At 35.4% G+C, this 15,307-nt stretch overlaps 1 protein-coding gene across 7 annotated transcripts in view; it reads left to right on the top strand.

The window, feature by feature from the left end:
- WDR17 (WD repeat domain 17) overlaps nucleotides 1-15,307 on the top strand; it is a 113,043-nt gene that overhangs the window by 59,394 nt on the left and 38,342 nt on the right. For all 7 annotated transcript variants that reach the window (XM_049094907.1, XM_025434042.3, XM_025434041.3 and 4 more), the window contains 6 exons: nucleotides 1,180-1,364; nucleotides 3,667-3,835; nucleotides 6,646-6,737; nucleotides 8,938-9,020; nucleotides 10,927-11,013; nucleotides 14,698-14,862. In XM_049094907.1, the coding sequence (XP_048950864.1) occupies nucleotides 1,180-1,364; nucleotides 3,667-3,835; nucleotides 6,646-6,737; nucleotides 8,938-9,020; nucleotides 10,927-11,013; nucleotides 14,698-14,862 (781 nt within the window). The remainder of the gene's footprint in view (nucleotides 1-1,179; nucleotides 1,365-3,666; nucleotides 3,836-6,645; nucleotides 6,738-8,937; nucleotides 9,021-10,926; nucleotides 11,014-14,697; nucleotides 14,863-15,307) is intronic.

The following is a 15,307-nucleotide window of genomic DNA, read 5'->3' as shown; positions in this document are numbered from 1 at the left end:
TCTTGTCCCCCCCCCCCAATTTTTTAAAGTAACAAAGTGTGGAATAAAAATTAATGTGAAAATGAAAATTTTTAGTTGTAGACATACTCACCAAATTCTTTAAAAATATAACTTACAGATACATAGGTGCATAAAAGGTGTCAACACTAACCACATTGTCAATAAATTAAAATATTAGAAAAACCACCCAATGAACATATTAATTCTAATGAAACCATCAGCAGTATTTTATTGAACCAAATGCCTCATTTGTTATTAGTAGTTTATGCTAATTTGGACTTGCTGTCATTCTCAGAGTCTGAGAAACGACTGTTATCCAAATGAATGCAATAAGGAATATCATATTTGGATTAAAAATAGAATTTACTGGGAAATATTTATCTGTATTTCACTATGTAATTAATATAGATTGGTCTAAAAAATATAGATTGGTCTGATCATTTCCAGCAGCATCATTATTTTGAATTATGTTTGCAAGGAGAATATTCATGTTTTAAGGAAAAACTTCTTGAAGATAAAATACAAGACAAAGGATATACATAAGAGACATTTATAAAATTTAAAGTTGAGAAATGGAAGTGAATAAACAGTGAAAAAAAAAACCCAAGGAAGAAGAAAGAAAAATTGAGATGCAAATGTATGTCAGGCAGTTGTGATTCTGAATTTGGGTGCTAAATTACAGTGAATTATAAGGAGCCTTAAAAATAATTATTTTCATTAGATTGGAAATTAGTGGAAGAGAGTTATTAGCTTTAAAATAAAGACATTGTTATGCATGTTTGTGTGTGTAGGGGGAAGTAAGCCATTAATCAGCATTTTGAAAGAAGATTCTAATTAGAAAGTAATCATGCTGTGCTTTAATTTATGGGGCCATAAGAAACCAAATATTCACAACATATTGTGGTTCCTCACTAATTTTCATCCAGTTTCCTCCACCTGCATGTTTATACACCTCTTCACAATAGCGTCCACTTTTACATTTACATCTGTATAATTTTTGGCAGTGCTGAGGAAGTACTTCTCTGGCAGAAAATGTGATTGTTGCCTAACGGTTCACTGAGAAATTCTGGGTAAAAGAAAATAAAGGGAAATCTTTATAAATTAAGCCCTGTGGCTTCATTCCAGCTTATGGGAACCTGTTGCTGTAAATATTTACCTGTGTATTTTCTTCTTCTTTAGTTTCAACCCAGTCTCCAACTAAAAATCATCATACGTCCTCAACAAGTGAAGCAGTTCCACCCCCGACTCTGACACAGAATCAGGCATTCTCTCTTCCTCCTGGGCATGCGGTGTGCTGTTTCTTGGATGGTGGAGTTGGACTTTATGACATGGGAGCCAAGAAATGGGATTTTCTTAGGGACTTGGTATGTGTCTGGTCTTTCCTTCTTTTATACACAACACTTATGTGTTAGTTCATGAAGTTTACTTTTACTTACATATCAAGATTGTTAAAGTTACTTTTGTAAAGAATTCTATGTTAGGACCTTATCTTGGTTCGCTGAAACATTTTAGACTATGTATGGAATGATGGATGACAAAACTATGACAGTTCTTTGAATTTTAAATGTTAAACTTCTTTAAATATTAATGTTTTTCTTTAGCTTATCACGATTACTCTGCATGGTTGGTAGTCTTCCCATTTTTGTGTACACCCTGTTGATCTTTCATATAGTATTGGAAAATTACATTTGCTGTACTATATTTTAGAAGCAAAATGAGAAATATTCTTTCAGGAGGAAGGACAAGCCCATCTCTGCCAGTTACTGCAAGCTTTGTTGCTCATGTCTGTGAAATGAACAAAGGGTCAGATTCAGTGTTTTCTAAGATTTGTTGCTATTACCAAAGCAACACGATTCTGTGATTCTATAAATTTTTGTTCTTCTGATCATTAAGCCTCCATATAAAATATAATACAGGACTCACGTTCATGACTGGTTTGGTTCTGTGCTGTGGATACAAGCACAAAAGGTACAGTACCTTTACAAAGGTAAAGTACCTTTACCTTGGTGCCAGGCATCTAAAATAGTGCTTGACACATAGCAAGAGTTTAATCAGTTTTGTTGAATTAATGAATCTGTGAACCAATGGAGGCATGTAATAATGTATATTGTACTGTAATTAATATTTGTCAAGAATCAGCTTTAAGTCTCCGTATTTCAGAGTGCATAAAAACGCTTTTTTATTTTCTACAGGTTTGCATTAGATTCAGCTAGACATTCAAGAAACTTTTAAATGTTGGTTTTTTTCACCGTAGAAAATTTTAGAAAAGGAATCTAGAGCTTTAATCACCCTTATATATAATAATATATATATGTGTAGCTTATTTTTATATATATTCCTTTTGCAGATATTCTCTAGATTTTTTAGTCTTCTTGCCATGTAAAATATTTTTCCAGTGTGGTAAACTCTTTCTATACTTTAAGGTACCATTTACTTTCCAAAAAATTTATGAAATTGAAGGGAGAAAAAATAAGAAAATGTTTAAATTTGTAAAAAACAACATTAGCAAAGGAGTGGTTATGCGATCTAAGTTCAGTGGGCTTTCTGTTGAGTGTATATCTTCGTATTAAACTATATTAAACTATGTTATTTTATAGTCTATAAAAACTAAAATTTTCCTCGATTATAAATTATTTCAGTCTTTTTTTTTTTTTCACTTTAAAAATGCCTGCCAGGGGATCCCTGGGTGGCTCACCGGTTTCGCACCTGCCTTTGGCCCAGGGCATGGTCCTGGTGTCCCAGGATCGAGTCCTGCATCGGGCTCCCTGCATGGAGCCTGCGTCTCCCTCTGCCTGTATTTCTGCTTCTCTCTGTGTGTGTGTGTGTCTCATTGATGAGTAGATTAAAATCTTTTAAAAAATAATGCCTGCCAGTCAGAAGAGAGTGATATTTTTCCTTACAACATTCAAAGAGTAAAGTTGTTAGAAAATTTTGAATGAGACTAATGAAAAATCAAGGCTATGCTGGATTCTTCTTATTTCTGCCAAAATGATGAAGTTCTTTTGGAGTATGTCATTGATATATAAAAAAAAGAGGATATTTGCATGTAAGGATCTATAGTTTCAGTTTCATTTTGTTTTTTATTATACTTCTAGAATAAAATAATAACTAGTAATAGTTAATTGCTTTATATATTTCTAGCATGGTATCTCACATATGATAAGAAACAGTTTTGGGGTGCCTGGGTGGCTCAATCAGTGAAGCACCTGTCTTTGGCTTAGAATGTGATCCCAGGCTCCTGGGGTGCAGTCCCACTAGGGCTTCCTGCTCAGCGGGAGGAGTCTGCTTCTCCCTCTCCTTCTGCCCCTCTCCCCCCAGCTTGTGCTCTCTCTCTCTCTCTCAAATAAATAAGTAAAATTTAAAGTCTTAAAAAAAAAGATGTGTTTTGCATTCTTAAGGTTGACAAATGACACTTTTTTGAACATCTTTGTATTTAGTTGGGATTAGAGGCATTGTGGTTGAATAAAATCTAGGTCAGCACAGAGAATGTTCAGCCACGATGGTGATTCCAATTCTGTGCTAAGATAATTGTGTATGTTATATATTATTACACAAATACTTATAAACTGTAGTACATATGTCAACTTGACTATATACATTGTGGTTTGTTTATTAATAACATAAATTTCCCTCAGTAGTTGTGACTTCTGTGTGCTGCATTCCTAGGGACATGTAGAAACTATCTTTGACTGCAAATTCAAACCTGATGATCCCAATCTTTTAGCGACAGCTTCATTTGACGGCACTATAAAAGTCTGGGACATAAACACATTAACAGCAGTATACACCTCCCCGGGGAACGAAGGGGTCATTTACTCCCTTTCATGGGCTCCAGGTAAGAAGTATTTTATTAAAATCAAGAATATAATTAAATGACTTTCCCAACTTTTATTTTCATTTGATTTATATTCTTCTCACATTGCCACCTTGCTCCAGATGACTGTAGAGGCCAATTAGTACCAACCCATATATTGGCTCAGTTTTTGTGGGATTTTCAAATAAACTGCCCCTTGCACAAGGTACTTTGATTTCTGGGCCTTTCTATATGACATAATCATATAGAAAAACCACAATCAATAGAGATGATCCTGACCCATCTAATTTTAGCTGCATTTGTATAGCTATGCCTTTAGAGGTATAACACATTTTATGTGACAAAAGTTTTCCTTAAAATCTTCATGTGAATCAAATACATGAAAATAAAGAAATAATAAAACAAATTATCATACATATCTTTCCCTGATCCATCTGTTTGTAAATATGAATGATTATACATAAATCACAGTTCAACTTCCACCATGTAATTGTATATAAATTCCACCTCTGTAATATTGAAGAACTTTTATGCCAGATAGGGTCTTTTGTTTGATCTCTGAAAAAAAAAAAAAAAGGCTATTTTTATACCTTCCCGGACATAAAGAAAAGAAGAGATGCCCTTGAAACCTATCTCTGACATTTTTTTCAAAATATTATTTCCCTATATCATTTTGCACCCCCAAATGAATTTTTCATTTTATAAAGTATATAGAATACTTTTCTTATTTGTCCTAGTGGTAACATATTAATTTAAAACTCACATATAACCACGATATAGCTCATTTTTTAGAATATCTTCTTATACACAGGGAGTTTAGCCATGAATTTTTGGGCTGTCTGGTTTTAGATGTCTTCAGAGATTCTGGGAATCTCGGATTTTATGCTAAAAGTTTTAATATATATATATATATATATATATATATATATATATATATATATGCCTCTATCTGTCAAAGATTATCATAGGACTCAGATTTTCAGAAAGATCTGTGATACCAAAAAGGCTGAGAATGTACTGCTGTTTTATTTATCCCTCAAATTGCATGACGGAAAAAAGATCCAGAAAAAAGGTTTACTTCCAACTCTTCATGATGGTAATCATTCCTTTAAGCAAAACATCCTTAGTGCCATATGGACACAAGGCTGATTGAAACATAAAGTTACTTCACCAGTTAAGAAGGGAGGCAAAAAACGAATTAGATCTCTGCCTAAGAAGGTCTGCTGCCTTCTTCATAGTCATCCCTGTTTTCTGTTGTGGGATTACTAACATTTATTAAGGAGGGTTGAGGGTCCAAGAGGTTGAATAACCGATCCAAGACGACGAGCATAGTGACTGGTGGTGGAGTCAGGTCTGAACGGCTATCAATTTGATCTTCCAGCCTGGGCTGCCAGGCAGTGGCCTCCACTCCTGTGCAGCAGGGTCCTGGCCAGCAGGGCAGTGACACAGTGCTAGGGCAGCTCCTAGGTAGACAGTCTTCCTCCTAGAAGATGTTACATAAGTCTCCAACCTAAAACTTAAAAGGAAGTTGCAACCATAAAAACCATTGTTCTAATTCATCACACACGAGCTCCCATCTTACTTAAAGCATCATTTCACTCTCTACATGGAGACTCGGCCTCAAGAAAGTAAAAATGTTAGAAAATGGCCATTCTTTAATTTTTTGAAAATTAAAAAAGCAGTGACTACTTTTAGTTAATATGGTTAAAATATAAAGGATTAATGAAGGTTGATAAGGATGGAAGTAGGGTCGAGGATGGAGGATTGCATAACTTGTGTGATTTTAGAGTAGCTCCCACAAGAAAAGAAAAGTATAAATTAATTTGGAAACTTCTCCTTAATAATTTGAGGACCCAAAAAGGGGAGCAGAGTGAAAATACTAGAAATATGGTAAGGACTTATTTTTTTAGCTTTATAATCATTTATCACAAAGTATTTCCGCCATGTGTTATTCCTAACTAGCATGGGACCACCATTCCTTTCTTTTAATGGAGAAATCCTCTTCTTTGACTGCCTTGCAAAAAATATTTAAATACTAGATAATCTACTAACTTAGTAGCAGTTTGATTTTCACAGATTTTTTTATTTCTTAAAAACAAAGAACATTCTTTATGTTTTTGGTTTAAAAAAAAATTGAATTTTTTCATGTGTTTTGCTTACAGAAATGCTTTCCCAACCAAAAAGAAAAAAAACTTACTAGATGTAATGTAAAGAAAAATGTAAATACTGACTGGAAAGGGGATAGTATTGAGGAATTATTGAAAATTTTGGTATTTATGATTGTGATAGGTTGGTCATGTTAATGAATGAGTATTTTAGACATCTGTACTGAGGTATTTATTGATGAAATGATAGAATGTCAGAGATATGCTCCAAAGAGACCCAGGAGGGACAAAACAAGACTGACAATATTTTGAGAATTGTTGAAGCTGTGCGATAGATTCTTCATACCATTCTCTTTCTATTTGCATACATTTGATAATTTTCATTGCAAAAGAAAAACTCAAAAAGAATTACTTTGCAAATTGCAAGTCTTACATTTTCAAAAATTACGTTTTGAAAAGAATTATATCAGGGGATCCCTGGGTGGCTCCAGTTTAGCGCCTGCCTGCCTTTGGCCCAGGGCACGATCCTGGAGTCCCGGGATCGAGTCCCACGTCAGGCTCCTGGCATGGAGCCTGCTTCTTCCTTCTCCTGTGTCTCTGCCTCTCTCTCTCTCTCTCTCTCTCTCTCTCTCTCTCTATCATAAATAAATAAATAAATCTTTAAAAAAAAGAGAATTATATCTGTGGCAAACATTCCACATAATGTCTAACAAATTGTTTCCCAAGGTGATTTAAATTGCATTGCTGGAGCAACTTCCCGAAATGGTGCTTTTATTTGGGATATTAAAAGGGGCAAAATGGTGCAACGATTCAATGAGGTAAGGTGTATTTATTGCTACCTGAGTAGTACAATGTCTTATACCACCTCATTTTTGTAAATGCTTTTCTGTCTTAATTTAATAATCACCAGGTCGACATTATGTTCTGTTGCTGGAAAAAAAAAATCCAAGTGAACATATACATGTTAAAATGAACTCTGAAAAATGTAGTTGGGTCTAAGATATAAAAATTCACCTAAAGTTGCATTTGAGATTCAAAGGAATTCTGAATCATCCTCCACAAAATTATCTGGGCAAATATTCAATATTTGTAAAAAGACTAAACTCAGGACAAGTTCTGAATTACAGTCTAAATTCTGTTAACAATTAGCTTTAAACATAGCGAGAATCATCTAATGTCTTGAACCTGATTCTTCGCCTGTAAGATGGTGAAGTTGGATTCTAGAATTTCCTGGATTTCTGTCCTCCTCTTGAATTCTGTTATTCCAGGACAAGCACTAATACCTCCCCCCTTCCTGCTCGTAGTGTCACAGATTGTACTTACTTCTGCCTGGAGTGAAACTGTCATCCCCTCTTTTACGGAGTTCCACTAATATTTGGACACCGCATGTGATCTCATGATAATATGTTGCATGTGAATCAAGGGAAATAGGAAAGGACCTCTCACTGTTTTGAAATTTCATTCATATCCAATGATTACTGTTGAAGTTTATTGAATATATAACTTATTTGAAAATGCCTTATATTTGAAACTTTGAAAGACTTATACAAAAGCCTGATCTTTCTCTGAGGATCAAGCAGCTGTGATCTTTTAGGGGACACTACAGCACTGTCCCAGATGCAGAGCATTAGGGGACCTTTACAACCACCAGTAAACAGTGTTGCCTCTCAGAGGAAGCGTTGACAAAGGACTGTATACAGTTACGTCCCTCCCTTTCTCTACAGAACAATAAATTCAGCAGTGCCCCCCAACCTGCCCTTTGCCCTCCCATCAAGAACAGCACTTATCCCATAATAGTCCTGTAAAAAGCAAAGAAGAAATGAATCTGAGAAAGAAACTTTTGACCTAAAATCAAAGATGCTGTCCTGAGGCATCACATCTACACCGTGGCCTCTGTGACCTCAATATCTGCCCATCGGCACTGCACCCTGGCATCAGGGGTGTCTCACACCCATGCCTGTCTTCCCAGCTTTCGGGAACTTAGTTGAGGCTGATACAGAAGTGCTTAAACCTAGGATAATAGATGTCGGGCAGTGCTAGCTTGAGTTAACTGAATTACGTATGTCTCACAGAAGGAAATGCAGGGTCTGAGAAGCCCTAGGTGCCCTTTTCCTGGGGTAAAGCTGATGGATGGGGGGGCCTCCACTCCTTCAGTTACATGAGTATAGAGACTGCCTCCACTTCATACCAGTCTTTATACAGCTACCTACCTTCACCACCCCCCAAAGAGGAAAAAACAGCAACTGGAGACCACTTTAGTAAGGTCACCCTAAAACTCCAGATAAAATGTTAATTTAGTCTCTCCTTAGCAGCAGCCACAATTAAACTACTATATAAAGTTAAATAAAAGCTGAAAATAGATTGATTGCAACCTTTACTCACCCATGTCCTAGTTGACGAATGACATTCCCATGTATAATATATTCCTTGTGGTTTTACAAATCCTCATCATACTGGTCGTAACTATCCCTTCGTAACTATCCCTTCCCCTTCCCCAGCCCGAGAATGCAGAGGAACAGGTCAGTATAGAGTGATTTGTTACAGGGAAAATCTTAACTATTTCTCCTTTGTTTTTATAAAAATAAAACTTTGAAATTTAGAAGAACGACCAGTAATAACGATTGCTTGCATTATTTCGTACACTGTAGCTGTGGTGGCACTAGGTTGGGAAGCCGGTAGATCCCTGTCTTCGTCTCCACACTGGCACTTCTGGAAAAGGCACTAAGCAGAGCTTTAATCAATAGATGGCTGAGGAGGCAGTTCTGGCTCTCTACTAGCATCTCCAAAAACAGAAATAGGGCCACTTAATTGATTTCTTAACACGGGGTTTTATTTTTTAAGCGTGATAGCTTTCTACATTTTTAAAGTATATATTCAGCTTTCTGCTGTTGACAATAATACCTCTGTCAGCATGTAGAGTAAGTTCCTAACAGAAAAGCAATACTAGAAGAAGTAAATAAATAAGAGAAAAAAGGGGTGAATTATTTTTTATTGATAGGTATTTTGCATTTTTTGAAGCATGGAAAAAATGGAATATTCTGCGTTGCCTGGAGTCATAAAGATTCCAAAAGAATAGCCACCTGCAGTGGTGATGGTTTCTGGTAAGTACTATGTATGAAGTTGTACTGCTTGTAAAAGATACATTAGATAATACCAGTTGTGTCCTGTTAGCACATACATCAAAGTAGTCAATGAGGTTCCACCTGTACAGCTTCTACCGACTGTCCTAGATACAGGTAAGCCCATATGGGCATGTGCCATACTGCTCTATCAGTAATAAATAAGTGTGCAGTGATACTTAAAATAAATAAACCAGTAATGTCTTTCTAAACAAAATACTACCCGAGTTATAAGTAAAACACTGTGTGTGAATTGCCTCAAAGAAACTTTAGGAACTTTTCACTAAGAGTCTAAATTGTCCTCACCACACTTTTGGGGGAGTGTTATTTCAGTTTTACAGGTGATTCAGGAGATACCAAGTGCTCTAGAAACTTGTTTATGGATTAAGCATCTGCCTTTGGCTCAGGTCATGATCTCAGGGTCCTGGGATCGAGCCCCACCATCGGGCTCCCTGCTTGGTTGCTCAGTGGGGAGTCTGCTTCTCCCTCTGCCCCTCTTCCCCACTTGTGCTCTCTATGTCTCTCCCACATAAATAAATCTTTTTTTAGAAAAATAAACTTGCTCACCTTTTGTAGGTGCTATTATTAAAAAAAGTATGAGAAGCCTTTATAAGAAGGGATAAAGTAATGACTGTGGGAAATGCCTTTTTTTGGAAGGTGACTAACATCTCTGACCTGGTATTTCAGAAACAAGTGCTTTCTTAATTCTGTTAAGTACCAGGCAAAAGTAGGTTTCCAAGGAATATATGTAAGGGAAAGAATTGTCTTTGAGTTAAACAAATATTTTTATCAAGATGATGCTATTGTGTAGCTATAGGTATGGCCATCTTTCACAGGGGGTATAGACATGCGTAGTTGTTGAGAATATAGTAAAGATGGTCTCCTGTTAGGTTTTGCAATACCCAGCCCAATTTTCTCATCCTCACATTTTAATTTCAATGAAAAAGGTAGTTGTTATGGAAACCAGAGATCTTCACAGGAAGTTGAAATTTTCGGAAATAGCCATATTAGTGATTTTTTTTTCCTGAAAAGAAATTTATTAATCGATAAATACCAAAATACAAAAGATGTGTCTCAGAGTTTTTTGTTAATGCGATACCCCATTAGCTTTACCATGTACTTTGAGGACCCCACTGGTTTGATAAATACCACACGTGATGACTACACATTTGTAAGCATAGGTCACTACCACTCCCCAGTAGCCTCAAAAGTTTTCATCGGCCTAATATTTTAGAGGGTCTTTTCTAAAGACTTAAAACCCTCTAATGCATTAATTTACACACAGCTTCATCTTTTCTTTAATGGAACCAATAGTCCTTGTGTTATGGAAATGGTATAGTCGGGTATTAGAGTTTCTTTAATTTTGTAGCTAAAATAGATCCTTTGGGGGAGAGAGGTTCCTCCAAATGTCTAGTTTTATCACTTAGAATATGCACAACAATGTTACAACTTACATGTCTTGGACTTGGTGTAATAGTATGTGCAACCAGCACTTATAAATGAATTGTTTGAAATATAAATTTTGAACTGCAGAATTTTGAAGCTGAAAATTGAATGCATATTAGTTATATCATTGTTTTAAAATATATGTGTTAAACTATGTTTTTCCTCAACTAAAAGTGTTCTGTTAGAAATAGTTTCTAAATCAAAATTTATCACATTCAAATTAATTTAAGTGGATGGCCATAATTAGTACTATCTGATGTAAATATACTTAACTTATAGTTGGTAATATCATTTACTCAGTACTTTTAAATGTTCCCTGTGCTTTGAAGATAAGGTCTCTATCCTAAAATATTTATGTTCGAATTATTCAGTTCTGGCTTTGTTTTTATGAATAATGTTTAGAATGTTGTTTTTTCTATTAACATACTATACTTAATTTCAGTATTATTCGAACAGTTGATGGTAAAGTGCTACACAAATACAAACATCCAGCTGCTGTGTTCGGTTGTGATTGGAGCCAAAACAATAAGTAAGAATTTTTTTCCCCAAGATAAACAATAACTTCTGAGATTTTAAATAAGCGTGAAATTTAATGTTATTCCCAGAGGTAATGCTCATCACTCTCTTTAGGAGAGTTCTTGCTGTCTAGCCTTGTAATTGATTGTTCATGTTAGCTGATGCTTTAGGAAGAAACATAGAACTAACTAATAAAAAATGGAAATTAAGTCCAATCTGCATGTGGCTTCTACCATGGAAGTGCAGTCCTTTCCCTAAACCCTTTTAGGAATCTCTCCAGTCGTCCACCATGACTTTCTATTGCTGCCCAATAATGCTAATGCCTTGGGAATGGATGATTTCCTAAAATATAGAACTTATGTGCATAGTTTTGAAAGGTCATCCTTGCTTTCGAGCCTAGTATTTACCATGTAAAAATCAGCTCAGATTTAAAAATTAATCCAAGTCAAGCCTTCACTGAAATTGATCCTTTAAGTCACTACACTTCCAAGAATCTTACATTTCAAACTTCTCTGTATGGTATATAAATTATACTTAAAAAATTCACTTTCTTGAGATACTGTGAAAATAACGAGAAATGATGCTTTTCTGTCTTGCAAGTGGAAAATATCCATACTAAAATATTAAAACCTTATCATATTTGTATTCTGAGTCAAATCACATACAAAAGGATGTCTTTCAGTAAATAGAGAAGAACTTCTAACACAGAGGTTTTATGCAAAGTGAGCTCATGCCCAGCTCCAGCTCCTCCTTGCCGGATTCCCCATCTCAGTGGCCTGATAATGTTCACAACAGAGCTGCTGAAGCCAAAATCCTTGGCCTCTTTTATACCTTATCATCCCCCCAATTTCTGTTTCCAGTCGGCTATCAGTTCCTGTGATATCATCTATCTAGTTATTCTTTTCCAACCACTCCCCTCCCCTGCCATAAACCAGTAATACTTTGCTTTTGGACTTCGTCAAAAGACTTCTAAATCGATTCTAGGATTCACATTCTTTGTCACTACTTCCTTATCTCCCACCTAACCTTCTCTATGTTGAAGTCAGAGAATTTAACAACCAGATCTGAGTGTACCATTCCATTGCTTACAGTGATTGTAGGATAAAATGCAAAATCTTAGGAGCCCAACAGGGAAGTCCCTCTGCAAAGTACATCTATATGGAACATATCTTGCTGTAACAAAGGCCTCATAGGAATAACCCACAGCCAACATCATACTCAGTGGTGAAAAACTTAGAACTTTTCCTGTAAGGTCAGGAACAAGACAAGGATGTCCACTCTCACCACTTTTATTCAGCATGTTACTGGAAGTCCTGGCTACAGCAGGGACAGCATAATGAAATAAAAGGCATCCAGATCAGCAAGGAAGAAGTAAAACCCTCACTATATGCAAATGACATGATCCTCTATATAGAAAATCCTAAGGACTCCACCAAAAAAGCTACTAGAACTGATAAATGAATTCAGTAAAGTTGCAGGATACAGAATCATGGTACAGAAATCTTGCACTTCTATGCACTGATAATTTAGCTTCAGAAAGTGAAATTAAGAAAACAGTCCCATTTATAATTCCACCAAAAACAAAAAAATGTCTAGTAATAAAATTAACCAAAGAGGTGAAAGACCTGTACTCTGAAAACTATAAAACTCTAATGCAAGAAATTGAACATAAAGAAATGGAAAGGCATTCCATGCTCATGGGTTGGAAGAACAAATATAGTTAAAATGATTGGGTGGTGAAGATGTGGTGTGTATATATAAATACAATGGAATATTCAACATGGATGGAGCTAGAGAGTATAATGCTAAGCAAAATAGCAAAATGCTATTTTGCTAAAAGAGAGGGAGCAAGGCAAACCAAGAAACAAACTTAGCTATAAAGAACAAACTGATGGTTACCAGGGAGGAGACAGAGGAAATATAAGATGGATATTGGAAGAGTACATAAATATTGACCACATGAGTAATAAATACATATAATCTTAAAAACCACAATTTTAGTAAGAAATTGGCTGTCTCACCCTCTAAAATGTTATCTCCTTGAGATCAGCAACTGAGTTATCTATTTTTAGCAGTATATTCTTAGCAAAAAACACTGTGCTGCTAACCCTCATTGTGCCTAGAGCAAAGTAGATGTTTAAAAATTATTTCTTCAATACACAATAGATAGAAGTCATCTTGTATCTGACCAACAGAACAGTTCCGCATTCTTATTTTTCTGTTTTATGGGTTAAGCATTTGATGAGTTGAAATAAAAACTAGACATTAATTTGTTTTGTTGTTTTTTAAAAAAGTCCTTTATAGTTAACTTTTATGCTTACTACCAAGTGTACCTAATAAATTTCATTTTTATTTTTAAAAGCCTTTTAAAAATATTCTAATAGCAGTATCCATTATTTTATGTAGCCCTTTAGGAGATAACGTGAAAAATATTTTGAACTTGTAAACATTTATTCATAATATATCTGTGAGGGGGTATAGCTCAGGGGTAGAGCATTTGACTGCATAATATATCTCTGAATTTATAATTTGGATAGCTGTACATGCATTCCTTGAATGTTTATAATTTGTTAAGATTTTATATCATGTATCCATATACACGTATGCAAAAACATACTCGTGTACATGTAAATATTTGTAATATGCAAAGAATGTTTTCCCACATGTAGAAACTGGCCCATTTATCAGTGGGACTTAGATGTAATATGCACATTTACAGATTGGCAGGCCAGGTTGCAAACCGGTGTATTTATGCATGTGGCCTTAAATAAATGCAATTACTACAACCCACTTGGCAGAAATCAACAATTTGAAGTTTGAGGAAGGTTGTGAGAACAGTTGTATCCAAAGTGTAACTTCTGTTTGGAGCATGGAGCCTGTTTGTATGGTTGTTAACATTCCTCAGGGACACTGTTGCCCCGTGATACCCACAGGCCCACTCTACTCCTCCCAAGTCCATTTGGAACAGTGTTCCATGTATGACCACTTGGGTTGTAGATGAATATACAGATGGATATACATGGTTGCTTAATTTACTCTCATTTTCTTGAGTATAACAGACAAAGATCATTAAAAGATCATAGCCATGCATATTTACAGAAGATCCTTGGTTGGAACATAGAGTTAAAGTGTCTCAAACTGGTGCAGCCACCAAAGACAATGGGGAAACCAGGACTGTGACTTTCTGTCGGATGGGACAACCCTGGTCTGTGGGCAGACGTTCCAGCATCCTTCAGGGGAAGCACTGCTATTTGTATTCATGCCACAGAAAAAATTTACCAGTGGTCAGGGCATGTAGTGATTAATAATTTGCTTACCAGTGAGGAAGCAGATCTCAGTTACTCACCATTGGAGACCCTTGTTAAGACCTACGGTATGAAATATAAAGATGTGAGAAATATTCAAGAAGTTTTGAATCTGGACATTTAAAAAAAAGAACTTATAGAAATAGGAATTCCATTACCTCTGATCTAAGATTGAAAACTTAAAAATGCAACTGATTAAAAGAGAAGATAAAAAAAACTTTGCACTAGGGCAGTTTCTGAGAATAATGGTTTTTACTTACGTGTTTTAGGTCTAACTTCATTAAGGAAGCAAAAAATTTTAGTTTTAGAAATTAGAACTGGGTATATTTTAAAATTATCAGTAACAAATATCATTTTTTTCATGTTTTACTGTGCCATTGACGATATTTCAGAGACATGATAGCTACTGGCTGTGAAGATAAAAATGTTCGTGTCTATTATGTAGCCACCAGCTCTGATCAACCACTGAAAGTATTTAGTGGGCACACTGCAAAAGTGTTCCACGTTAAATGGTCTCCTCTGAGCGAGGGCATACTTTGCAGTGGTTCTGATGATGGGTATGTATTTTTTGGATTCTAATTTTTAGTCCTTAAAATCATAAGCTTATAATCTTCTAGAAATGCATATATTTATATGATCCAACTTAGGGATGGAAAGATTTTAAGTATGTACATAACAAAGATGTACAGGCAATTAACAGTTACCTAATTACATTTAACCATAGTAAATTAAATCTTGCCATGCTTATATTATCATCTTATTCATGATTTCTATTTCCTCGTTTTGCTTACTATGGATGCTTATTTCTGTCTTATTAGCAACAGAGTTAAGAGAAACAAAAATTTCAAAAGGATCGGTTTGGAAAGGGGAAAAAAAAAACCCTGAAATGAACAAATCTCTGTAAAATATAGAGAAGAGTTTATTTTTAGTAATGTCCTGATATTTAATATGGAAAACAGTCCTACTCTCTTTTCATTAAGAATAGGAAATAAGATGATCATA

This window comes from Canis lupus, chromosome 16 (genome assembly GCF_003254725.2).
Source record: "Canis lupus dingo isolate Sandy chromosome 16, ASM325472v2, whole genome shotgun sequence".
Classification (NCBI taxonomy): domain Eukaryota; kingdom Metazoa; phylum Chordata; class Mammalia; order Carnivora; family Canidae; genus Canis; species Canis lupus.
The sequence above is the reverse complement of the archived record's forward strand: the minus strand, read 5'-3'. Positions and strand labels throughout refer to the sequence as shown.